Source organism: Microtus oregoni, unplaced genomic scaffold, assembly GCF_018167655.1.
Source record: "Microtus oregoni isolate MIOR12 unplaced genomic scaffold, Mior012 000068F_ref0000429, whole genome shotgun sequence".
Classification (NCBI taxonomy): Eukaryota; Metazoa; Chordata; class Mammalia; order Rodentia; family Cricetidae; genus Microtus; species Microtus oregoni.
This window is the reverse complement of record NW_024543975.1, coordinates 604,132-630,819: the sequence shown is the minus strand read 5'-3', so window position 1 is coordinate 630,819 and position 26,688 is coordinate 604,132. Positions and strand designations below refer to the sequence as shown.

At 49.1% G+C, this 26,688-nt stretch overlaps 1 protein-coding gene across 1 annotated transcript in view; it reads right to left on the bottom strand.

Moving 5' to 3' along the window:
• Positions 1-26,155, bottom strand: part of Syt13 (synaptotagmin 13) — a 43,583-nt gene extending 17,428 nt beyond the window's left edge. Inside the window, exon 1 of the mRNA XM_041641304.1 lies at positions 25,840-26,155. Within this exon, the coding sequence (XP_041497238.1) occupies positions 25,840-26,022 (183 nt within the window). The 5' untranslated portion in view covers positions 26,023-26,155. The remainder of the gene's footprint in view (positions 1-25,839) is intronic.
• Positions 26,156-26,688: the final 533 nt, after the last annotated feature.

Here is a 26,688-nt window from a genome sequence, read left to right as displayed (position 1 = left end):
TGTCTGCACGAGCCTAGAGAACACCACTATAGCTGAAAGACACTAGCTACTAGACAAATCTGAGAGGCTTTGGGTAGTCAGAACACCATGCAGAGGATGTGGAAGGGTGGTACTGCCGAAAGGGGACCGAGGTCCAACTTTACAGAAACAAAATGGTACAGAGATGTGGGATAGTGTCCACCATTCTAAGACCATCTCACACCATAGGCTTACATATGCACACCACACATGGCAGATTTCCTGTCACGTGTATTTAGCACAATCAAGCAAAGTGAGCCTGGTGTGGTAGTCAGGCACGATGGTACCCTATGCACTTGTAATCACAACAGTTAGGAGACAGAGACAGGAGGATTGCCTTGAGTTTGAGGCCAGCCTGGTCTACAAAATGAGTTCGAGGCCAGCCAGGGCTATGTAGTGAAACTCTGTTTCAAAAAAAACCAATACAGCCAGGCGGTGGTGGCACAAGCTTTTAATCCTAGCACTCAGGAGGCAGAGGCAGGAGGATCTCTGTGAGTTTGAGGCCAGAACAGCCAAGGCCATACCGAGAAAGCCTTTCTCAAAAAAAAAAAAAAAAAACAAGTTTATGGGCTGGAGAGATAACCCAGAGGGCAAAATCACTGGCTGCTCTTCCAGAGGTCCTGAGTTTAATTCCTAGCAACCACATGGTGGCTCACAACCATTTATAATGAGATCTGGTGCCCTCTTCTGGCCTGTAGGTATACATGCAGACAGACCACTGTGTACATAATAAATAAATCAATCATTTTTTTTTTTAAAAAAAGATACTTTTAAAAAAAACTAAACCAAAAATAAAACAAAAAACCAACCCCCCCAAAACCCCAAACAACTCAATACATATACACATTCACATACATACAAACACATACATACACATACACACATTCATATATACATGCACATACAAACACACACATAACTTATATATACACACACATATACACATATATAACATACACATACATACATTGAAGCTGGCATAGTTGGTCAAACCTGTAACTTTAGCACTCAGGAGGTGAAGGCAGGAGGATCACAAGTTGGAGATCAGCCCCGCTATATAATAAGGTTTTTTTTTTTTGTTGTTTTTTCGAGACAGGGTTTCTCTGTGGTTTTGGAGACTGTCCTGGAACTAGCTCTTGTAGACCAGGCTGGCCTCGAACTCACAAAGATCAGCCTGCCTCTGCCTCCAGAGTGCTGGGATTAAAGGCGTGCGCCACCACCGCCCGGCATAATAAGGTTCTTCTACAAACAACATCTATAAAATGTTTTTTGAGAAAATTTGGAACGCTAGTAGCTCTTGGAGGTATCCCGAGTCCTGGGCAGGAAGCTGAACACGGATTTCTGTTTCTCTTCCTCTGTTTTCCCAACAGTGTCTTTGGAGCTTTGGGGTTGAAGGTGACCCCTGCAGCCCCAGCTGTCACTCTGGATGCTGAGTGGAGGCTGCTCTGCTGTGTGCCTGCCTGGCCTCCCCCACCCTCCACCTCAACCCTGCCTTCCTGGCTCCAGTTTCCTAAGGAAGTGCGGTCTGGAAGCCTCAGGCTCTGTCTACATCAGCTGTTGCGGGCTGACAGATGGCTTGGGGGCAGGGCAGGAGGACCTGGACCTTCATCTAATGAGCAAATATTGATGGAGCCTCACCTCAGGCCAGGCCTCACCTGAGCCTGAGGGTTCCAGGATTGAAGAGACAGCCGCCCTCCCAGGTGCGATTGCGTGGGGAAAGCAGAAGTCAATTAGGGAGCTTGTGGTCTGTGACAGATGAAGCTCTCAGCAGCCCTGCTGGTTATTAATTTGGGGTTTGTTCTGGGACATCTTTTTTAAAGTAACATTTCAAGGGATTTGAGAGATGGCTCAGTCAGTAAGGACTTAGTACGTAAGCATGGGAACCTGAGTTCAGATTCCCAATACCTACAGAAATAGCAGGGTATCTGTGACCCTGGCATTCAGGGGGTGGAGATGCAGATTCCCTGGGCTCATTGGCCAGACAGTTTGGTCGAATCTGTGAGCTCCAGACTCAGTGAGACCCTGACTCAAAAAGTATGAAGGAAGACACCCAGGGTTGACCTCTGGCCTCTACATTCACACGTACACAGTATACATATACACACATGTACACATGCACACACATGTGCATACCTGCACACAAGTGTGCATGTACCTAATCACCATCTCCCCAGGGGAAAACTGCCCCCCACAGACTAAGTCAGCATGACCTCGCTCTAATTTGATCGTGGAAGACTAAGGAGATGCTTTGTAACAAATAGACTCCGCTCCCCTGTCCTGTTGCCCCAGTTAGGCGGCTAAGCATCCAGTTGGAGAAGGGTCTTAGTTTCTCTTCTTTAAACTCAGGTTTCCGTTTCCAGCCTTTTCCACCATCATGGTTCTGCCTGCCTGGGCCCCGAATTACCCCACGCAACCCCCTGAGCCCTCTAAACCTCCGCAAAGGACGTTCTTTGAGATCAACGCCCTTCTATTTCCTTGTTCAAAATCATTGTCAAGGAAAGAGCAGTGGGGACTCATTTCAACCTAGATCAACACTTCAGAGTTTTCCTTTGCTGCCCTCAACTGCCCCCCTGCACAGCCTGTAGTCAGAGGGCAGGCATATTGGAGGAGTTAACTGGCAGATATCACTCACACAGGGGATGTGCTATTCACATTCCCAGGTCCCAGGCTCAGGTGGGAATGGTACCTTATGTGGGCTAAAACCGCATATTGAGGGAGGCCCTAGAGACACAGGTAGGAGCGAGTCCACAGGGTCCCAGTGAAAAGAGGTGTGTATTTCAAACTGCTGAGCAGAGCTTCACTTTGAAGAAACAGCTGGTCTTCCGGTCCTGGCGCCAAGCAGTGTTTCCATGGCGACCCTGCAGCAGGCGCCACCTCCTCTCTGTGTATTCTAAGCCTGTGTCCCAAATCCCCTTTTTTCTGTACTCACCTCTTCCTACTCTATTTTCTCTTGGAGGTTATTTTTAAACCCCAAAAGGCTAGTTTTTTTGGGGGGGGGGGCTGGGAATGTGGCTCAGTTTGTGAAGTGTTTGTCTAACATGCTTGAAGCCCTGGGTTCAATCAACACTACACAAACCAGTCATGACACATGCCTGTAATCCTAATACTTAAGAGGTGGAGGTCAGAGGATCAGGTGTTCATCTTTGCTATATAGTATGCCTGAGGACAGTCTAGGCCAGTGTTTCTCAACCTGTGGGTCATGGCCATTTGGGACCACATATCAGATATCCTGTATATTAGATATTTACATTATGATTCATAAGAGTAGTAAAAATTAGTTATAAAATAGCAATGAAATAATTTTATGGTTGGGGGTCACATTAGGATGGTTGAGAACCACTGGTCTGGACTTACTGAGACTTTGCCTAAATAGAAAGACAGACACACAAATAGACAGATAGTTCCCTAGCCAGTACCTAACACAACAGACTAGGAGCAGGTAGGGGTGAGTAGGTAGCCCTCTGTCTGTCAGTGGCAAGCGTGTGACAGAGCTAGAAGGGCAAACCCTGTCTGTGTGCTCAGCCACCCATCTGGGCATTTGCTCAGCATTACATCTCTGGGGAACAAGGATCAGTAGGAACAATCTTTAAGTCAGATCCTCACAGGGAGGACAATCTCAGTAGACACCAATCTAGATATTACTAGTACCCAAAGGCAGTTTTGGTTGGAAAAGAAAAGCATTAAGATCATGGCAGGGGGTTACCCAGTGAGGACATGTCCGTAAGAACGTGTCAAGAGAGCCTGCTTAAGCTCAAGTCTGAATAAACAGACAGACAGACAGACAGACAGCAGACAGATCAGCGTGTGCACCACTCAGCTGTCAGACACAGCTCTAAACATTCTTCCAGAGGGATTTCTTTAGACCTCACTACCTTATAAGGAAAGTTCCAGCACTCCGCCTGCTTCTCAGAAGGGGAAATTCTGAAGTTGTGTGGTTGATGAGATACCAAACTAGGCTTCTGACCCAGGTCTGTGACTGTAGAGTCTAGACTAACCTGGCCACGTGCTTCTCTGCTGGCAGTGAACTGGCATCTTCCCCGGGCCATGGGAAGGTGAAGGAGAAGCCAGCTGGGGGAAGGGGAGGATGTCCCACCTCTGTGTTCCCAGTCTGGCTATTCACCCATTCATCTGGACAGTCATCATTCACTATCAGGACATTTTCTGTGCCAGCCACCATGGCAGCCACCTGTCTCTGTCCTCACACATGGTCTGCACCTGTGTAATGACAGGGACGGGGAGGGGGGTATATCAGGTCAAGGGGATCTCTGTCTCCCCAAGGGAAGGCTACCCCCACAGGCTAAGTTTGTAGTCAGCATGGCCTCGCTCTCCTGGGAACTTAATTTGGTCAGGGAAGACTATTTGATCTGTAACACCCCTTTCCGGACCCTGAATTAAGTAGTTAAGATTGTGAAAACAGACTATTCCAGTCAGAGAGGATCTTAGTTTCTCTTCTTTAAACTCAGGCTTCCTGTCTTTTCCACACCATGGTTCTGCCTGCCTGTGCCCTGCATTGCCCCATCCAACAACAAAGGATGTTCTGTAAAATCAGTGCCCTCCTATAGATATTATAAGAGAAACTACAGTGGCCGAGTCCAATTTAAAACAGCAACAAAACAGCTGGACTAGCGGGTGGAATCACACAGCACCCAGAGAAGAGAAGGTGTGGGATAAATGAGCCATGCAAGAAGATGCTAAGAGAATCTGACTTTGGACTAGGCACCCCGCAGCATGAGTGGCAGCTTGACAGACGGAGACCCTGGAGAGGCACATTCTGGGGCATCCAGGGAGCTGCTGCGAGGTGAGTGGAAGCCAGGCCCAAGAGGACAAGGAGGTTGAGGAGAGCTAGACCCCCAACGTTCCGAGAAGAGACACAAACTAAAACAGAGCCAAGCACGACCTTGAATATCAGCAATCCCTGCGCCAGGGGGAGATGGAGGCTGGGAGACAAGTTCAAAACCAACCTGGACTACATAAAAAGACCCTGTCTCAAAAAACAAACAAATGAGCGAACGGGAAACAAAAGCCACAGAAGGACGAGATCCTGCCCAGAGATATTTCTATTCAGAGGTTAGTTCCTGCATTAATTGGAACTCATTCACAGAGCAGGAAAAGGCAATATGGCTGCCTCCTCCTTGACCATCCCTGTGAATGGGATACTCTGTGAAATGAAACACGAGCTTCATGACATCCAATTTCAACCTACCCCACAGGTAGTATTTTCTCTAGTCTATATTTTTGACATTTTAAGGTCACATTTATGTGTTTATTTGTGTGCGTAGTGTGTGTGGAGGGGAGGGGACCGCTCTGAGACTGAGTTCTCTCCTCTCACCACGTCGGTCCCTGGGCTGGACTCAAGTCTCATCAACACGGCAGCAAGCACACGTACCTGCTGAGCCATCTCACCAAACCAATGCCATTATTTTAGTATTAATAAATGAAAATGGGGGCTAGAGAAATGGATCTGCAGTTAAAAGCACTGGCTGCTTTCCCAGAGGACCGGGGTTCAGTTCCCAGCACCCACATGATAGCTCACAACCATTTGTAACTTCAGTTCCTGGGAATCCAGGATCCTCTTCTGATCTCCACAAAGACATGAAAGTGGTGGGCAGATATCTATGCAAGTGAAACACTCACACATAAAACAAAATAAAAATTTAAAACTAAGTAAAAGTCAAAACAACGTAACTACTTTTTCTACTAAGGAGGAAAGGGGGTACTGTAAAGACTGAAGCTTTCCAAAGCTGCACAGCTTATGAGCAGCTTGGATGGACTTAGAATCTAAATCCCTCCAAAGCCATGTGGCTCAGCACTTGTGTGGCTCCTCGGTGCCGTGTCTGCATACCCACGGTCACCGTTGAGAACAGAAGTGCCAAGGCTGGCTCTAGACTTTCCCTTCGGTGTTTCCCTTAGGTGTCCCACAGCCTCCTTCTCCCAATCAGTTAGTTGTCTATTGGTGTTTAATGAATTGCCTGGGTGTTTGTGCATCCCTCCTTTACTATCTGGAATCTGAGTTTGACATTCCTTGTGCGCCTTAGTGACCTCTGACTCCTGAGCCTTTGACCTCCGAAGTTCCCATGTGAACCCTTGCATCAGCACTGCATTGAGTCTGCAGGAACTAAAAGTCTCTCTACTAATCCGAGTCCATTTGCGGTCCAGGAGCTCAGGCAGGCCTGTGAGAGGCTTCTATAAGCTGCACACAGGCTTCATACAGCCTGTGAGCCACGTTAATGCTTTAGACACTTTTGATTCCATATCTTATCTGTGGAGGCCATGTTTGTGTGTGTGCATGCATGTGTATGCATGTGCACGCTCAGGTACACATATGTATTCGGACATGTGGAGGCTAAAAGACATGCCTTAGGTATCTAAATTTTGTTCTTTTGAGGCAGAGCCTCACTGGCCCTAGAACTCACCAAGTAGCCTGGGCTGGCTTACAAGCCTGTGTTTGGATCCTCATCACTGGGTTATAAATGTAACCGTGCCTGACTTTTATTACATGGGCCCTGCTCTGCTGGCGCCCACAAGACTATACAGGGAATGCACAGTTGACAGACCAGTAGGCAGATCCACGGGAGTGTATATGTACACGTCCACTTGGAATAACCTGTTTTGCAGAGCTGCGGAAACACTTGTGTTTTGGAAAATTGCTGTCATATCTGTGGAAACCCTGTAAAGCTATGATTCTTCCCTTCAAAATGGGATTCATTCCCAAAACACCTCAGCAGTGTGACTTCTGCACAGGCAACGGAGTAACCTTGCTCCATCCCCCCCCCCCAACACGAGGCCTTGGAGCGGTGGCATTCACTCTTTGTTCTAGCAGTCAAGTTTTCAGAGTCAACCCCACAGAATTACCTGCTAACAGACAACATAGAAATGTCTACAGAAGACAGACACTGAGCAGGAAGGCAGCATGTCCCACCTCTGGGTGTCCCCAAAGCTGGTTATCACCAAAGAGATTAGATGAGGAGAATGCGTGGATCCAGGATGTTGAGTAACTTTATCTACGGTTTGGGATGGCAGGTACTTCCCCTTGGATTCTGGCTCTTTCCAGGTGGTGCCACCTGTTCCAGAGTACAACTTTGTCAGGTTCTACCTGCCCCTCTTTGTGATTTTGATATGCATATTATCATTGTCCTTGCCTGTGGAATTTTCCAACTACGTCTGTAAAAACCAGAAACCTCATGGAGATCAGCCCTTCTTCTGCTTCTTCTCCTCGCTACTTCTACTTCTTCCCCTTACTCTCCTCCTTTTTTCTTCTCCTTATTCTCCTCCTTATTCTTCTTCTCCAGGCCCCTTTGCTTCACTTTCCCCCTTACAAAAAATAAAGAACATGCAGAGGCAACATGCTTGAGTTAATTCTTTTTACCCTCAGATCCTCCCCTGCCATAGACATCCAATTCTGAGTCCTGAGGGGGTACTGAGGCTGGTACTCAAGGCCCCCATAGCGCTCACTTTCCTTGACATCGAATCTTCCTCCAAAGCAGCTGGAGGAATTGCTGAGTCTATAATCCCTGTGTAATTGATGAAGCCACGGGCCAGAACAACAGTTTTCAACCCTGCTATTATGCCAATTTATTGAAAATCACGTGTTACCGAAACAGGACTGTTTTTGCCCATGAAATGATGAGTACATGCAAGATCACCCTTCTAGCAATGCCACTGCTCACATCTGCCTGCTCAAAGCTTTCTACATGTTAGAGAAGGAAGTACATTTGCTCAGGCAGCCAAGCGTATAAATCATCCATCAAGGGTGACGTGGGGTGGAAAAAGTGCAGAGAGGTGCAAGTCTCAGGGAACAGCCGTCCTCTTTGCCAGTCATGTGGAAGGCACGGCAGTCTCCGCCCTGGAGGTGTGAGAACAGCCATGTGGTAAAGGGTGGAGCAAAGAGGGTCCAGTAGGTCAGCCTCTCTTATCTCCTAGCTGTGTATCCACCAGCACCTGCAGCAAACACGAGCAAGGCCCTGCCCTTAGAGAATGGACTGAGGGGTTGGAGGGAGAGTCTCCATATTAGGAACAAGGAAGTACTTATGCCATAAGTCAGAGCACAAGGCAGACACAGCTAATCGATCAAAGGGTTCTTTCTTTCTTTCTTTTTTTTTTTTCTGGCTCAGATCTTTTATTTTTTTTTATTTTTTTAAATTTATTTATTTATTAAGGATTTCTGCCTCCTCTCCGCCACCGCCTCCCATTTCAAGTCCCCCTCCTTCATCAGCTCGAAGAGCAATCAGGGTTCCCTGACCTGTGGGAAGCCCAAGGACCGCCCATCTCTATCCAGGTCTAGTAAGGTGAGCATCCAAACTGCCTAGGCTCCCCCAAAGCCAGTACGTGCAGTAGGATAAAAAAAAAAAAAACCCACTGCCAAAGGGTTCTTTCTTGCTAGCTCCGGCATCCCTGCACTGTCTTAATGGATAAGAGCTGATATGCAGAATGGAAGGGATTTGCTACCTGGGTACCTCTGTATAAAAAGATACTTTTGGTCATTCTGGGGATGGGATCCATGGCCTCATGTGTGTGGGCAAGCCTGCTGAATGTGGCCTTTTATAAGGAATGGTTATTTTTATTTGTGAGTCTGTGTCTGTGTGAGTGTGTGCCATGTGCAAAAGGTTCTTGAGAATGCCAGAAGAGCGTGTTGGACCACCTGGAACTGAAGCCACATGGGTGCTGGGAACTGAACTCAAGTCATCTGCAAGACCAGCAAGCGCTCTTAACTGCTGAGCCATCTCTCCAGTTCCCTGAAGGTGGTCTTCAAAGGTCCAATGTCTGGACTGTGTGCTGCCAAAGGCCAAAAGGAGAGTTGCACACCCTCAGTGTGGTCAGAAGGCGGAGGACTTCAGCCTAGAATTCGAGGACAATGAATGGTAGAAGAGACCATCTCAATAGTAACGGCAGTGACCTGAATCCAAAGGAAGCAGGCTCATGACATGGTGAGGGTGCCCAGGAGGAAGGTGGAGCTGGAAAAGAGTGAGCGATCAGGCCAGAAAGGGCTTTGAACACTGAACAAAGGGGTCAGAATTCTGTTTTTTAAGCAGTGAGAACATTGGACAATCTGAGATCAGAGAACGTCATGAACAAAACAGATTCCAGTAACTCAAACCAGCGGGTGCATGCAAGAATGACAGAAAGGGAAGGGAGAGGTGGGAAAGGGAAATGGTGGGGTAGGGTGGGCGAGGTCTGGGAGGGAGGAATCTGGGACACCAAGACCAAGATGAAGAAGACCTCCAGGAAGATGGGCAGCTTACAGTGGTACCAGGCTCCAGGGGAAGGGGTGTGTGTGTAAGAGAGCAGCATTCAGGAGGGGCACTTCCGATTTTTTCCTGTCAACTTTCCAGAGAAATCTGCTGCATGGTTATCCACAGTAGGGCTTGAAGGACAGACTGGTTTCTTCCTTGACCCTCCTGTCTAGTCAACAAGGGATGCCCTATAAGGGCAGATACTGAATAAGCAAGGGATTGGACATGAGCAAGCCAATGATATTGGTGCCTTGGCAGCTGTGTTTTCCTCGTGGTAAGAACGACCCTGTGTGGTCACAGCGAGGTTGTTGCCATGATATCAGAAATTAGAGTGTTTATCCAGTTCCTACATGTGTGCTCATGAAGGGAGTGTGCGTGTGTGTGTGCATGCGCGTGTGTTGTGTGTGTGTGTGCATGTGTGTGTGCGTGTGTGTAGTCTTAAAGGCACTGGCTTTATGATATGCATCATTCACATTGTGCTTTGGACTTCTTACCCTTGTGACTTTTCTAGAGGGTCATGGGAAGAAATACCCTAAAACGGAAATCTGGTCCACCATGATTTGGGAGTGAAATGGCGTAACTTAGCCCGTGAATATGCCACCTACCTCATGAACAGTCATAGCATTTCTTTGAAATGTACAATGCAGAACCCAATGAGGTGCTTGTCCCCTGCAGGGAAGCCCATTCCAGTCTCTCTTTGGAGTCTGCTTTGCCAAAACATCAATAACAAACACAATGCAGCAAGTAGACAAACCCTACAGTCTTTCTTACTAAGTTCCCTCCTTTGAGAAAATACGAACCAAGAGATACCCCCACCTCCAACCCCATCACAGAGCCACTTAGCATCTCCAGTTCAGCTGCCATTTGGATATAGTTGTTCTTCCTTTTAAACCAAATGCAAACCTACTGCATCTCACCCACCAGTGGGCCTGCAAAACATTGCAAAAATATGACTAGATCATGGGAGGTCAGAAACATCAGAACAGCTGCTTTCCGGTTACTGTAAGCTTGGGGTGTTTCTCCTCAGGACCTTGCAAGCTTCTAAGCTTCTTGAAATGAGAACCACCCTGAAATACCTTGTTTCCAGATGTTGGTTGACAACAGGTATTAAAAGCTGTTGGATGCACAAGGTATCAGCTGGATCAACAGGGAAGATGAAAGCGTGCTAAAGATTGGGATCTTGTGTGAATAAAAGCATCTTCACTGTTGGTTCCCACCTTGCCCATTTCATTGGTACCTTCTCTTGACCATCTGCTCAGTCATCATCTGGCCAGTCGTCAGGATTGTGATGATGGTTAACTCTGACTGAGCACCCATTGTTAGATTTGGGCAGAAGCACATGGTACATTTACACTGGATGTCAGGGTGGCGGACGAGGTAGAGGGTCAAGGCATCGACACGAGAGATGAAAGGTGGATGTCTCAGGGCAGCAGGATCATTGTCATCCCTAGGTATAAAGAGGCTTTGGGTAGGGGAGGTCACAAGATGCAGGGCAGATGGTTGAGTGAAGGCACTCTCCTGAGAGGAACTAGCCCTTCTGTTATGGGTATAGCAACCCACCTTCAGCAACCTGGCAGAAGGAGTCAAGAGCAGGTCTCCTTCAGGGTCCCCTTGGGCCAACACCACCTTGTTCTACCAGTGTAGCTGACAGGAAGGAGTCACCAGGGGCAGAGCATGAAGGAACAGAAAATGGGGCTTGCTTGGGCAGGGGTAGGGATCGGGTAAGGTTGGAGCTGGGTTAGGAGGGCTCAGAGAGAGGCCTCGGAGGCAACAAGGTGCAGTTTCCATCCCAGCACTGCATTCTGGACACCACGTGTGCATTTGTTACGTGTTGTGATAAGATGCCAGCAAAGCAGCTCAGGGAAGGGTTTGCTTTGGCTCACAGTTTGAAGGGACAGTCCCTCCTTCAGGGAAGGGTGTGGTGCAGGAGCTTGAGACAGTGGGCTGTATTGTATCCCTGACCAGAGCATAGAGAGAGAGAGAGAGAGAGAGAGAGAGAGAGAGAGAGAGAGGAGGCTGGTGCTCAGTTTTAACCAGTCTAGGACCCATCCTTTGGAATGGTCCCACCCACAATTAAGGTAGGTCTTCTCACCTCTATTAACCTGGTATAGATATCCCACAGGCAGGCCCAGAGGCTGGCCTCTTTTATAACCCTATGTCCTGTCAAGTAGACAATCTATACCAACCATTACAGCATGCTATCTAATCTAATCTCCATGATGACTCACTAATGGGGACACAGCTAACAGGTGACCAAGGCAGGCAGGCAGGCAGGCAGGCAGGCAGGTAGGCAGAGCTTAGGTCCCTGGCTGGTGTCAAAGCAGAGAGAAGGGTAGGTCTACTCAGATGCCTCCTCCCTTCCCTCATTCCAAGAGTAGAGCAGAACCACTGGAGAAGGGCCTTTGAAGGCAGCTTCATTATTCATGCTATTTATTAGCCCAATTACCATTTCGCTTACTGCTGCAATTAGCGCGGACTCCCAAGGCAGCCTGTCGCGATCCCCAAGCAGAGTTTCTTCCAGCGTAGTCAGCCTCAGTCCGTCACCCTTCTGTGCTCCTGAGGAGGCCATGGCCCTGAAGGGCCTCCCCAGGGACAATCTGCAATGCTGCCTGGATCCCTGCAAGTAGCCTCAACCCACTTTCCCAAACTTCTAGGCTCAGGTATAAGCAGACACAGGGAGCCACTGTAAGTGCCCTGTGGGACTCTCCCATGGGCTTCGGTGGCTACACAGCCAAGAAGCTCCCCCACAGAGGGATTCTGGAGCTTTCTTAAAATGAAGGAAGATTCTAGAAACACCACAGTGGGAGTTTAACAAGCATTTGCCTCCTCTGCTGCTGGCAGTTCATGCTCCTTTAAATGGACTGCAAGTATTCCAGATGTCCCCTAACACTTCCCTCCCTAAGACCCCCACTTGTCTCGTAGGGATCTAAACAATGCTTTATGCATTCTGGGATCATGGTGCTCTCAGGGCACCCTGAGACTCCGTGTCCTCCATTCCAGCTACAGGGTGAGCTCTCCTGTCTCTTCCAGGGAGTCTCCGACTAGCTTCACCTCCCAGCTTCCCTATTTGACTCTGTGGCTTATTGTTTCAAGAGTGTTGTGGACCTGAGTTCCTTGCTCGTGCTCTCTCTCCTTCTGCTCCTGATTTGGACCTTGAGATTTATGTCCGGTGCTCCAATGTGGGTCTCTGTCTCTGTCTCCTTTCATCGCCTGCTGAAGGTTAATATTCAGGAGGATGCCTATATGTTTTTCTTTGGATTCTCCTTATTTAGCTTCTCTAGGATCACTAATTATAGGCTCAATGTCCTTGGTTTATGGCTAGAAACAGTTTCTGATCCTACTGCACGCACTGGCTTTGTGGGAGCCTAGGCAGTTTGGATGTTCAACTTACTAGACCTGGATGGAGGTGGGGGTTCCTTGGACTTCCCACAGGACAGGGAACCCTGATTGCTTTTCGGGCTGAGGAGAGGGGGGACTTAATTGGGGGAGGGGGAGGGAAATGGGAGGCGGTGGCGGGGAAGAGACAGAAATCTTTAATAAATAAATAAATTAAAAAAAGAAACTTAAAAAAAAAGAGTGTTGTGGAATCTAAAGACCCCTTGTCCCTCGTCCTTGTCCTGATGTCATCTGGCAAGCTCAGGTCTTGAGTCAGCCACTCCTAATACTTGCACTTCTTCCTGTGTGTTTGAGGATGCCCATCCCATGGCTGATTCAAGGATCCACTTGTGCAGAAGATGAACTCTTCCAGGGACAGATATCCCTGCAGTTCAGATTGGATTTGTCTCTCTCTCTGATAGCCTTACCCTTTCCTTCAGGGTGAAGGAAGGTGTGTTGGAGATGGAAACACGTCTGATCTGCTGCAAGACACCTGGAAGCGTGAAGATATGAAACGCCAGACATGAAGGAAGACCCATGCCTGTGAGTCTCTCCATCAGTTCCTCTGCTGTTCGCTAAAGTGCTCTTCTCTACTCTGAATCTTTTACAAAATATTCTTCTTTAAAATTTTAGTCATCATTGTTTTGGGTTTTTTGAGATAAGGTCTCCTGCAGCCCAGGTCAGACTGGGCTTGCTATGCACCTTGAACTCCTGATGGCCCGCCTCGGTCTCCTCAGTGCTAAGACTTCAAGCTTGCACTAAGTCTTACTTTTTTAAAGTGAGTCTTTTAGTTGCACTTCTTTATAACATTTACAGGCATGCGTGTCACTTCGGTACCTTGCTTATATTTGACTTTCCTACTAGCTTCCCACCTCTCTCACCCCATCTTCTGATCCCCCTCTTCCCTCCCAACACTTCTCCTCTTCTTTCACATGTAGATGGAAATCTTCTCATCTTAGGAGAGAAGACAGTTTGTCATAGTCAGCCGTGTTGTCCTCCAGTCATGTCTTCCTCCTCCCGTTGTGATGTGACACATGCTAGGCATGCATTCTACCACTGTGCTACATTCCCTGCCTGACAGTTGGTCTTTCTTCCCATCCTCATCCCTTCTTTGGTTTTCCCTTCCCTTAGAGAGCTCTTTCCCCTGTCACAGTCTCCCTTCTACTTTCCTCTCATGCAATACACATGCACACCACACACACCCGCATGCACACATGCACACCACACACACACACGCATGCTTGTACACATGCACACCACACACACACGCATGCACACATGCACACCACACACACACACGCATGCTTGTACACATGCACACCACACACACACGCATGCACACCACACACACACGCATGCACACCACACACACACGCACACCACATACACACACACATGCACACCACACACACATGCACACCACATACACACACATGCACACCACACACACATGCACACCACACACATACGCTTGCACACATGCACACCACATACACACACATGCACACCACACACACACATGCACACCACACACACACGCATGCACACCACACACACACATGCACACCACACACACACCTGCACACCACATACACACACATGCACACCACATACACACACATGCACACCACACACACACACATGCACACCACACACACACACATGCACACCACACACACACACATGCACACCACACACATACGCTTGCACACATGCACACCACATACACACACATGCACACCACATACACACACATGCACACCACACACATACGCTTGCACACATGCACACCACACACACGCATGCACACCACATACACACACATATGCACACCACACACACACGCATGCACACCACACACACACACGCACACCACACACACATGCACACAACATACACACACATGCACACCACATACACACACATGCACACCACACACACACATGCACACCACATACACATGCATGCACACCACATACACACACATGCACACCACACACACACGTGCACACATGCACACCACATACACACACATGCACACCACACACATGCACACCACATACACACACATGCACACCACACACACGCTTGCACACATGCACACCACACACACACGCATGCACACCACATACACACACATGCACACCACACACATGCACACCACATACACACACATGCACACCACACACACACATGCACACATACACACACATGCACACCACACACACACACATGCACACATGTGCACACAGGTACTCATGCACAAACATACTTTTCTCTCTGCCTCAGTGCTCCCTGCCCCCATGATGCCTCAGCAGCACAACCACCCTAGGCAGTTCGGACCCTTTGCCAGGCACAATATAAACTTCCTGGGTAAGCCTGGTCCTCACAGGTGAAGATCTAGGTGTGTGTGTGTGTGCATATGCTTATGTGTGTGCAAATACACTTGCACTTGTGTGTATCTGCACATGGAGATCAGAGGTTGATGTCTGGGCCCATAGCTCCATGGTGCTTGGATTGTAAACACTCATCATCATGCCAGGCTTTTGCATTGCTGCCCGTGATTTGAACACAGATCATTATGCTGGCACAGCCAGCACCTTACAGATGGAGACAGCTCCTCATGCCCACAGGTGAGGATTTTTATTTTATCTTGTGCTAACCAAGTGAATGAAGGCGTAAAGTGGGGGAAATCAACCTGGAGTGAGACTGCCCACACTCCGCACCTCTCGCTGTTCCCTGTTGCACTAAAAGTCGAGTGCAGAGATTGCCGGGTGAACCTGGAGCCCTCCTGCCTCCCGAGTCTGTGCTGTGCAAATGCTGTGGCTGCAGGCAGCTGCCCATCCATCACCCATCCGTCCCCAATCCATCCACCCACTTAGCCTTCCTCACTTCTCGCTAAGCAAAGCTCTGTGCTGGTTCTAAGAAAGCAAAGTACGCTTTGGCTTTAATGGGCAGAAGTGAGGGTGAAGAAATCAATGGAATATATCAAAATGCCCTGGGTCTTTGCCAGGTGGACTTAGTCACACAGAACCCCCACAGGCCGTTTCTGCTTCTGTCCGTTCACACACACACACACGTAAGGGCTCCTCATGGCTTGATCTTGATTTGTTGCCATAGAGCAAGTTTCAAAAGGCAAATGACACACCATCCTTCTAATGGGAAAAATCATAATGCATCCCTTGCCCACCTTAAGACCCCAACCAACCTCTCCAAATACTTATAATTACCCTTCAATGCTGTGTGAAAATCATTCTAGGCTTTTCTGTACGGTAAAGGCATGAGAGCCCTTTAGCCAAGTTTAGCACCTGTGGAAGTTGTGGTGGGAAGGCTTGTGCGTGCCACACCCGCCCCAGTGGGGATGGCAAGGTTCCTCCTGACGCTGCTCTGGCCAGTCAGCATATACAACATGGAGTCTAGCTTAGAGGACACCAGCTCGGTGAAGGGGGGTTGAGGAAGAGGACAGTGACAACATGAAAATATTCAAGCAACAGAATAGTTGTGTGTCACACCACACCTCGTCCGAGAGTCATGCATCTTGGGTGTACTGGTGTAGGTCCATTTCAATAAACATTCGGTGCGAATAGCAGTTGGCAGTGAAAAAGCAGAAGAGGAATTTAGGGATGCAAATCAAAATAAGCACAAAGAATAATTTTAAAGTGAGTGTTTCCATGAAAGGCTTAGAAAACTCTGAAGTGACATACACTGTGTGCTAGTTCCTTCTCTTGCTGCCAAGACTAACTCTGACAGGAAACAACCTAAGGGAAGAGGGGCTTGTTTGGGCTCACAGTTTTGGGGAACACAAGCCATCATGTGGGAAAGACAATGCGAGGTGAGGCAATTGCTCAGATTGTTTCTGCAATCAGGAAACAGAGAGCAGACAGGAAGTGGGGCCAGGCTGTAAAACTCCAAAGCCCACCCCTAGTGACCCACTTCCAAGGGCAAGGCTCCACTTCCTCAACCTTCCAAAGCAGCTCCACCAGTGGGGATCAGGTGTTTGTGAGAGCACAGTGAGCCTAGGCAGGTGTTAGAGCACAGTGAGCCTGAGCAGGTGTTAAAGCACTAGCTGGGGATCAGGTGTTAGAGCACAGTGAGCCTAGGCAGGTGTTAGAGCACCAGCTGGGGATCAGGTGTTAGAACATAGTGAGACTGGGCAGGTGTTAGAGCACAGTGAGCCTGGGCAGGTGTTAGAGCACAGTGAGCCTGGGCAGGTGTTAGAGCATGAACTGGTAATCAGGTGTTAGCACAGTGAGCCTGGGCAGGTGTTAGAGCACAGTGAGCCTGGGCAGGTGTTAGAGCATGAACTGGTAATCAGTTGTTAGCACAGTGAGCCTGGGCAGGTGTTAGAGAATGAACTGGTAATCAGGTGTTAGCACAGTGAGCCTAGGCAGGTGTTAGAGCATGAACTGGTAATCAGGTGTTAGCACAGTGAGCCTGGGCAGGTGTTAGAGCACAGTGAGCCTGGGCAGGTGTTAGAGCATGAACTGGTAATCAGGTGTTAGCACAGTGAGCCTGGGCAAGGTGAGTACAGTTTACAACCAAAGCAGAACACCTCACAGTTGCTAGTCACACAGTGACTATCTCAAAAGAAGAAGGGGGAGGAGGGGGAGCAGCAGGAAAGGAAATGGGGAAGGGAGGGAAGCAGGGAAGGACTGAGGGGAAGGGAGGAAGAAGAGAAGGGAGGGGGAGGGAGGGAGGAAGGAAGGAAGAGAGGAAGAGAGGAAGAGAGAAAGGGAGAAAGGGAGGAAAAGAGGGAAGGAAATCATAATTAATGCCCAAAGAATTGCAGAATATTGCGGGGGGAATAGAAAATAGCAGAGTGTCCAGGGAAGGCAGTTTGGCTGATCCTTTAAAAGTTAAAAACAGAATTGCCGTATGACCTGGGAATTCAACTCGTGTGTGTGTGTGTGTGTGTGTGTGTGTGTGTGTGTGTAGTACCTGAAAGAGCCTAGGTAGAAACTCAAGCACACAGCACTGGAATGTCCAGGGCAGCAGGACTAAGGAAAGGACAACACCTTAGAAACGTCTGAGTGATGGAGCTGAAGAGCTGGCTTGCAGCTACCAGCATTTGCTGTCCTGCAGACGACCAGAGCAGGGCTCACCACCACCTGTAACTTCCGATCTAGGGAGACGGGACAGCTTCCTGTCTCCAGTGCACCTGCACACACATGCTCAGACACACACCCATACACACAATTAAGAATAAGCAAACCTCTTTTCCAAAAGAGACATTATGCTAACCCAAAGACGCCAGACATAGAAGGTCACTTGTTAAAAGATTCTCTATATAAGAAATGTCCAGAACAGGCAAGTCCATGGGGACAGAGGGTAGATGGGTGGTTACCAGGGCCTTGGGGGGAGGAAGGACAAGAGGCTGCCTGCTCAATGGGACAGGGCTTTCTGCTGAGCTGATGAAATGTTCTGGAACTTAGTGGGGGTGGCAGCTGCTTGACAATGTGAATGTACTCCACGGCACTGACTCATGATTCCTGCACTTTAAAACGGTTAGTTTGGGGCGTGGATTTTACTCTAATACAAAAACACATTGAAACCAAATAGAATCTGTACACACTCCTCACTGGCTTCGGAACACATGGAGCATATATGAGATGATGAACCTGACCGTGGGCTGCCATGGGCTGCCTGCCCAAGCAGCACTGATTCTACAGTCCCTCGCATGCCTGACCTTTCTGTTGACTCTGATCCTGCCCACAGCACCATACGCTTCATGAAGACAGAATAGGTCACATGTCACTTGCAAGAGAGCAGCCACTACTGTGTACCTATTCCCTAGCACTGAGCCAGGCATACAGTGTGTGCTCAATAAATGCAATTAAAGAAGTAAGAAAGGGAATAGAGGGCCGGCGTGGTAGTGCATACCTTTATTCCAGCACTTGGGAGACCAAGCAGGAGGATCTCTAAGTTCCAGGCCAACTTGGTCTATATAACAAATTCCAGGCTAGCCTATGCTACAGGGTTAGAGTAGAGACCCTGTCTGAACCCCCAACTCTCAGAAAAAGAAGGAGGGGAGGGATAGAGAGATAGTGGAAGGAAGGGAGGAAGAGAGAGGAACATACTCCTTCCTTCTGTTTTTCTTTCCCCTATAACTTGGTTATGAGATATTGTGGGTGTTCAGGGGTGTTGGTCCTGATACCCAGACTGAGAACTCCTTAGTTGTTAAAACTCAACTATACTTGGCTGGAGAGATGGCTCAGTGGTTAAGAATATTTGTCCTCGAGGACGACTTGGATTTGGTTTCCAGCACCCACGGTAGCTCATAAATGCTTGTAGCTTCTGCAGATACTTGCACACGTGTACATGATACAATGGACTCACACAGACACACAATACACATATAAAAACAAACAAAACCCTTGCTTCTATGAAGCTCTTCTTCTCATCCTCAAATCGGGTTTCCTCAAGGCTGGCAGGAAATACGCTCTGGGGTTTTGAGCACAGAGGCAGGATGGCCATGGGGGAGGTGAACTGCTGTGCCCTTTGGCAGAGGAGTGTGCAGAACTGTACCCATAGTAGCCAAGAGGTGGCCTCAGCCTCAATATCCCTGTGGTATGGAGCAGGTGCTCCGGAAAAAGCACATGTCTGTGGATTCTGATGGTTCCTGGGCCGACTCAGGGTGCAGCCTCTGTCTTCCCTTGTCCTTCTGGGTCCTCACCTCTCTTCTTTCCCTTCTCTGTCAAGCCCTGCTGCCTTCTTCACTGCTCCCCACAGAGTCCTCCTGCACCCCCAGTTGCTGATAACCCTGTCTGAAAGTCTGAGCAGGGTGCAGCAGAATCTTCTGTATGGGCTCCACGAGGGGATGAGTCATGAACCTGACGCTTAGCTGCTCTTCCTGTTGCTGTGATAAAACGCCTGGTAGAAACAACTTAAGACCCAGGCCAGCTGGCCTTAGTGGGTTCCCGATAGAACATCCCCATTGTAAAAGAATGGGATAAAACCGGACTTGCTGAACATAGCGGACAATGAGGACTACTGAGAACTCAAGAACAATGGCAATGGGTTTTTGATCCTACTGCGTGTACTGGCTTTGGGGGAGCCTAGGCAGTTTGGATGCTCACCTTACTAGGCCTGGATGGAGGTGGGTGGTCCTTGGACTTCCCACAGGTCAGGGAACCCTGATTGCTCTTCGAGCTGATGAGGGAGGGGGACTTGATCGGGGGAGGGGGAGGGAAATGGGAGGCGGTGGCGGGGAGGAGGCAGAAATCTTTAATAAATAAATAAATAAATAAAATAAAATAAATTTTATTTTTTTTAAAAAAAAGAAACAACTTAAGAAGGAAAGGCTGTACTTTGGCTCACAGTTCACTGGATAGCAGGGAGGTCTTAGCTCACAGTTCACTAGATAGCAGGGAGGTCACGGCAGAGGAGCTTGGAGCAACTGATCACCTTGCATTCATAGCAGGAAAGCAAAGGGTGGTGAGTGCACACTGCCCTTCAACTCTCTTTCTCCGTGTGTGTATCCGGGACCTCAGCCAGGGAACGGTGCCACCTACAGTGGGCAGCCCTTCCCACCTTAGTGAACATCATCAGAATATCCCCCCAGGCTTCCCAGATGCCCATCTCCCAGGTGATTCTAAAGTCTGTCAAGTTAATGATTAGCACTAACCCCCACACTGGCTATCTATATGCTATACCAAAAGGAGAAACTGGGGGAGGGACCAGGAATGCGATAGGTCAGAACCTGTCATTGGGAAATGACTGACGGGTCCTGAGACAGACATTCACTCTGTGAATACTTTGAAAGCTTAGCACTTCCTGGGGCTGTGTGCTCATCTCCCTGAAATAATTTATGCTAATCTTGTGATGAAAAATTCATACTGTCTTTGTTGTTGCTAAGCAACCAGCCCAAACATGTTTACTGTTTAAAAATCTCTCAGAGGGGCCTTGGGCTCTACCCAATGCCTGGACCTTATGGGTTTACAAAGCAGAGAATGACCCCAAGCATCAGGGGACTTTTTCTGGAAGCTGATTTTCAGAGACACAGACTCATAGACACCTGTTCACCTGTCTGGGGAAACAGTGACATGGACAGAATTTTGACTAGCGTTTTCTTACTAAGCTCTAGCCCACGATCAGACATGTGGCTCCAGAGCCAGACTTCCTCAGTCTGGGTCCTAGCTCTGCCTATGACTGTGTTATGTAAGCTCTCTGGATTCACACTCCTCACCTGTAAAAGGCAAGTGTCTGGTGCAGGTGAAGAACACATGCAGATGGCCGTGCCAGCCCTGATGTTTATTACTCTGTGGAAATGGACCTTTCACTGATGTTGTGCAGATGGAAGGGGATTTACTAACAGAAATCTGGGAGTTGGTTCCTTTAAAAAGCTGAGAACTGGGCTGAGGCAGTCGCTCAGTAGTACATGTACTTAGCATGTAGAAGCTTTGGGTTCAAGCTTACCCCTGCCACCACCAACAACTAGCAACAATAATAAGTAAAAGGCTGAAAACCCATGGAAGTCAGCCCTTAAAGCAGCCAGAGTCCAATCAGTTCCAGGAGTGGGGTTAGCAGTTCTCAGGGTCCAGTCATTAAGAGGTTACAAAAGGGATGTCCAGAGAGTGGCCACCCAGAAATGGAGAAGGATGTACTTTGGGCTGTCGGTGGCACTGCTTCTCCTAAGGATTCCTCATGGCTCCTGAATGTTGCCATACCATGCTTGTGGCAATTGCTGGCTGCACCTTCTGTCTCCTCAGGGGGAGCATGTCTGCCTTTCACCGTATGCTACCTAGGATGTCCTCATTAACCTTTAATGGATGAATTAATGAATATGTGGTACAACAGCTGTGTCTGGCCCATCTCATCCATGGGTACAATGAAAACATGTAGCCTGGGGGTGCTGCTCTGAGGTCATGGGTGGAGAACAATCAAAGGGTCCTAGGGCCCCATTGCTGGTATTGAGACCCCAGTTCCTAGAGTGAGTCTTTTATGTTGCAGGTGAAGAAACAGCAGCAATGGATAGAGTTAGCTTGTGATGGATCATGTACAGGAGGATCTCAGGCCTGAAAGTCCCCATCATGACAGCACTGGCCTGATCTTCATAATTTCACAAACACTATGTCACAATGAGATGCCTTCATAGGAACCATGTTGATACACAATTGCTTATAGAAAAAGCACACAAACCATAACATAAGGCTAGGTGAATCTTGAAGGAAATAAACCATGTAGTCAGCACTTACATTGTGAGGCAGAACAGGAATCAAAGCCTAGAGGCTCCCCACTCCCTAACCAGCCAGACTCACGCTGTCTCTTATTTGTCTTGCAGGGTAGTAGCATGAATGCCTCGATCCTGGCTTCAGGTCTCCTGAAAGTGTGGCCTTGACTGTGACTTACTTTGTGGTTTGTCCCCCCTAGTCCGTGTTGGATACAAAATGTTTTCATTTGATATATACATCCAGGAAGGTCACATGCCCTGCTTTTCCAGCAGACATTGTCAGGGGCAGGGGAAAAGTGAAAGACACAGTTTTTGATCTTGGGGGAAAGGACTCGACTATGCGTATATTAGTTGATATAAATTCAGCTTTTATTCATCCCATAGAAACTTGGAGCTAAGCTCCCAGCGAAAGCCATCATGTTTCAGTTCTGATGGGAGGGAAGAAGTGGGTGAGCTGGGTGCTTGTGGCAGTGGCTAGCAGGAGTGTGGTCAGGGGAGTCCACAGGGTGTGGACAAGTTTGCTAAGGTCTCTGGCTCCATGTTGCCTTTGAGAAGACAGAACCAGGTCCCTTGGGAACCTAAAAGGTGTTTGAGAAGATTCACTTAAGGTCACTGCCAGGTAAGTGCCACATAAGGGGAAACGGGACCCTACAGAGAAAGCTTCTTGACTCCTTAGGGTCATGCTAGGGGATGACTTCAGGATGCCCAGTGGGGAGGGTTGCTTCTCTGCTCATCCAGGAATGACAAAGGGGACAGCTGTAACCTTAACCCCAGGAAGAGGGAATCCCAGGGAAGGAGATCAAGGGGTCTGGAGACAGCTTACAAATTCATTCAGAGACAGTTGTGAAGAAGAGGGAATGGCCATCAGGGAACCCCGTGAGGCCCACTTCCCTGACTATGCTTCAAGTCATAGGTCATCTGTAACCAAACTTCTTGGGGTGGACTGAGGTGTCCCCAATGATCTCACCACACCATGAATGGAATGACCTGTGTAGGAAGATTGAATTCTCAGCACCCCCCAAAGGCTGGACACAAATGAGGGGGGGGACACTGTCCAAGTAGATGGGACAAAGGACCTAAGTCTAGCTCCAGAACAAATCACTGTGATCTGTGACCTAAAGCCAGCAGGACACTAGAGGGGATGCTGCAGAGAGTTTCCACCCTCTCCACCTGGCCGTCAGCACGAGCTCATGGTCATTTGTGACCTGACCCCTTCCCTGCCGAGAGAAGCCCTCAGTTATGTCTCCGGGATGATGACAAAGCAGAAGGTGAACGCGTAGGCTGCAGAGGAATAGTCGATAGCGTATATCCAGGAACGTGGAGCTTTATATTAGCGTAGTAAATCACAGGATGGATCAGGGACTTTAATAAACACCGTAACTTAGAATGGTGGTGGTGGTGGGGGGGGGGGGGGTAAACGGCATGGGAAGTGTCTGTAACCCCAGCAGTGTATTTCAGACAAGCTATGATTTTCCTTGAGGACAGAGTCTCGGGATCAGGAACACTCCCGCGCTTTCTTGTTTATAGTCACACTTAAAGAAAATGCCAAGTTTCAGTTTGAGTCAATGATGATAAAAACATGATCTTTTCCTCAATACTCAAGACCCTGACCCCCTCCAACTCCATTTGCAGACTCTTGGCATATATTTAATCCCTCGGGATAACCTCCAAAATCTTTTTCAATACAAACCTCAATTTTGTTTATCCATTTGGGGCATACGTCAGATTCCCAGGCCTGCCCTCTGACACCAAAGGCATTTCCCAGCAACACAGCCAATGAGATTTGGAAGCACAAGGCAGGGATGCTGCACCCTACAAACACTACAGACCTCAGGGGGACACAACTAACTATAAGCCCTCAGTTGGAGACAGAAGTGTACAGCCTCCTCCCTCCTCCAGCACCTTGTCCTCACTTTGAGGAATATCTTCAATGAGCCTTGCTGACTGCCCCCCAGTCTTCTCCCACCCTGTCCTGCCTCCTTGACTTTCTTGAAATCAGCTAAGTCGTCGTTGTCAGCTACTTTATCTGGGTCAGCGACTGAATCAGAACACAGTGGCCACCAAGACACCTTGAGTTCTCACACCTATCAATTTAGCCGCTGTTGCCAAATGCCCTGGCACCAGGGAACCAGGAGAAGAAATGCAGATGGGTGGGCATCACATATCAACAGATACGCATGGGCAGACATCACTGAGCCTTCAAGAGACCTGGCCATGGTTGCAAAGACACAGCCCCTTGGAACAGAAAGTTGGGTGCCTTTTTTTGCCAGTGGTTTTTTATTGCACAAATGTCAGTTTCCAGGTACTGGGAATAAATGTAATGCAGGTGGCTAATATGAATGGCAGCCAGGGTAGGGAGTGCTGTAAACATCTTTAGAAGGAATGATATAGAACACAGCCATAGGTATGCTTGTTTTATGGGACAGTAAGTAAAATCCTCCCTCTGAAGAGAACAGCAAGAGATAGAAAGGCCATAGAAAACAAGTTGGGGGAGGCAAGAGGAAAAAGAATCACCAAACCAGAACCTGGCTGGAGAGACAGGCACCTTCCAGACAGAGGGGGTAAGGGATGGCTGGAGGGGCTACTAGCAAGGACTCTAAAATCAGACCAGCTCAGGGACAGCTGGGCCCCAAAACTGCGTGGCCCTGGACAAGTCACTTGCTCTCCCTGAACTTGAGCTTCCTAATTTGTGAGTTGGACGATTCCCTTGTACCTTTGCTGGGCTGTAAAAAGCACAGTTATAAGTAAAGGTCTTAACAGTAAGGCAGTGTGGTGGTGACTAAACCATGGCTGCTTTGCTGCAACTTATTCTAATGAGGCATTTGGAGGGTTTTAAGTGCTGAGAAACAGCCTGGCAGGGTTTTGGCAGATGATCAGCATTGTGTGGGCTCCTGGGGGTCAGTAGGGCAGCCAGAGGAGAGCCTGGAGGCTGTTTACATGAACTGTTCCCCAGTTAGGGTCAAGGATGGAGGGCCGCCTCTGAACGGCAGCGGAAAGGCCATCTGTCCCTCAGGTGTCTCCCAGCCATGCCAGATGGGAGGGAAAGGCAGCCAGCCACACCCTCACCACTGGGGAGCCCACTGTTCCCAATTCCCGATCATTACAGGCTGAAACCCCACAGTTCACCAGCTCCTATTTACCAGTGATAATGTCACTTGTATGGGGTTCCAAGTGTCTCAAGGACAGCAGCCATTTCCCTTCCCTCTCACTACAGTGAACAACACACAGGCTCCACTCTGGGACCTGGGGGGCTTGTGAATAATTAATTTACCAGGAAAAGGAGGCCTGGCACAAAGCAAGATGCTCCCAGAAGGCTAAAATCAGGGAATCTGGATGGTCCTGGGAAATCCTTGATGCAGCCCTGACTTAGGGCCAGCCTTCCTCTGGCTCTCCAAAGAGCACTGTTCTCCACCTGAGAAGCATTCTGGAGGTCACAGATCATGGAGAAGGCTTCTGCCTCCATCGCTCAGATGCTGCTGCCATTCCTGTCTGAAATACACAGCCCATAGCCCATTTCCAGTTCAAGGAGGCTCTGAGGGCCACAGATGAAAGGGATAAAAGCCTTCCAGTCTCCAGAGACCTATGGGGATGCTGAGGCTCAGCTGCTAGGAGTAGGGGTCTTGCAGGCTCCTCCACATTGGCCACCTATAGACCCAGGCATCCCTACTGCTCCTGTTGTCCAACTTGGGGACTCACAGGGAGGAGGTGCCACCTCCCCTCCGGTTATTTCTCAGCTGTTTGCCCTAAGGTCTCCCTCTTTCCTCTGGCAGATCCCACTGCCCTTGCCCCCTGTGTCCCCTGAAGGATGATGCTCTAAGCCTTGCAGCTTCCCCATCCCTTCCTAAGGCTCACAGCCTCTCCTCCTCGAACACTGTACCCCCATTCTCATTCCTTTCCCAGCCCTCTCAAGCCTTCATCCCCCATTCTCCTTCAAGTCCCTCCCCCACCCCTCAGAGTCACCGCGGTCCCTGCATGTAGGTCTGCTGTCCCCTTCCTGGTCTAGCAAAGCATAAGGTGGCCTGGCCACCCCACCTGGCCCGCACTCACCTGTTGGGCCGGCTGGAGCACGCCTGGCCTCGCCTTCTCAGGGTCGGGCTCGCGGTCCCTCGGAAGCAACCCCTTCTTGGGGTGCATGTGCCGGCACAGGCAGGTGACCCCGCACAGAGCAAGAATGCTGGTGGCAGTGCCCAGCGTGGCGCCCAGCGCGATCACAGGCACCGACAACACCATGGTGCCTGCTTCCCGCGGCTCGCCCGCCTCCCGCGGTCCTCCTGCACCTCGCGCTCCCGCCGGGCTTCAGCTGCTCTCCAGACTCCAGAGTGGGGACGCAGCCAGCAGAGAGGGAGGATGGCTGTAAGGACGTCAGAGGCGGAGGCTGACCCGGAGGCGCGTCAACTGCAACCCCCTCCCCGCCACCATGTGACCCTCTTCCTATCGCCGGGAGGGCCCTGGCAGGTGATTGCCTCAGGGTTGTGCGGGCCATGCCAAGAGCTCTATACACACACACACACACACACACACACACACACACACACACACTAGCAGGTGATCGCATCAGGGTTGTATGGGATCAATCCTAGTTCTCGCCGCCCCCTCCCCCATACACACTGGTAGGTATAACCTCCGGTTTGTGTGATGCAAATCCTAGAACACACACACATACATACACAGATAGATACCCTGTGTGCACACACACTTACATATACAAGCATGGGCACACATACATTGGCAACAACAGTGTTTTTGGAGCCATTCCTAGTGCTCTGTGTATACATACACACATACACACACACACACACACACACACACACACACACTCCCTGGCAGGTGGGTAATCTCAGTGTTACCTAGATGCTCTGTGATCATGCATACACACACAACAGGCAGTTGGACCTA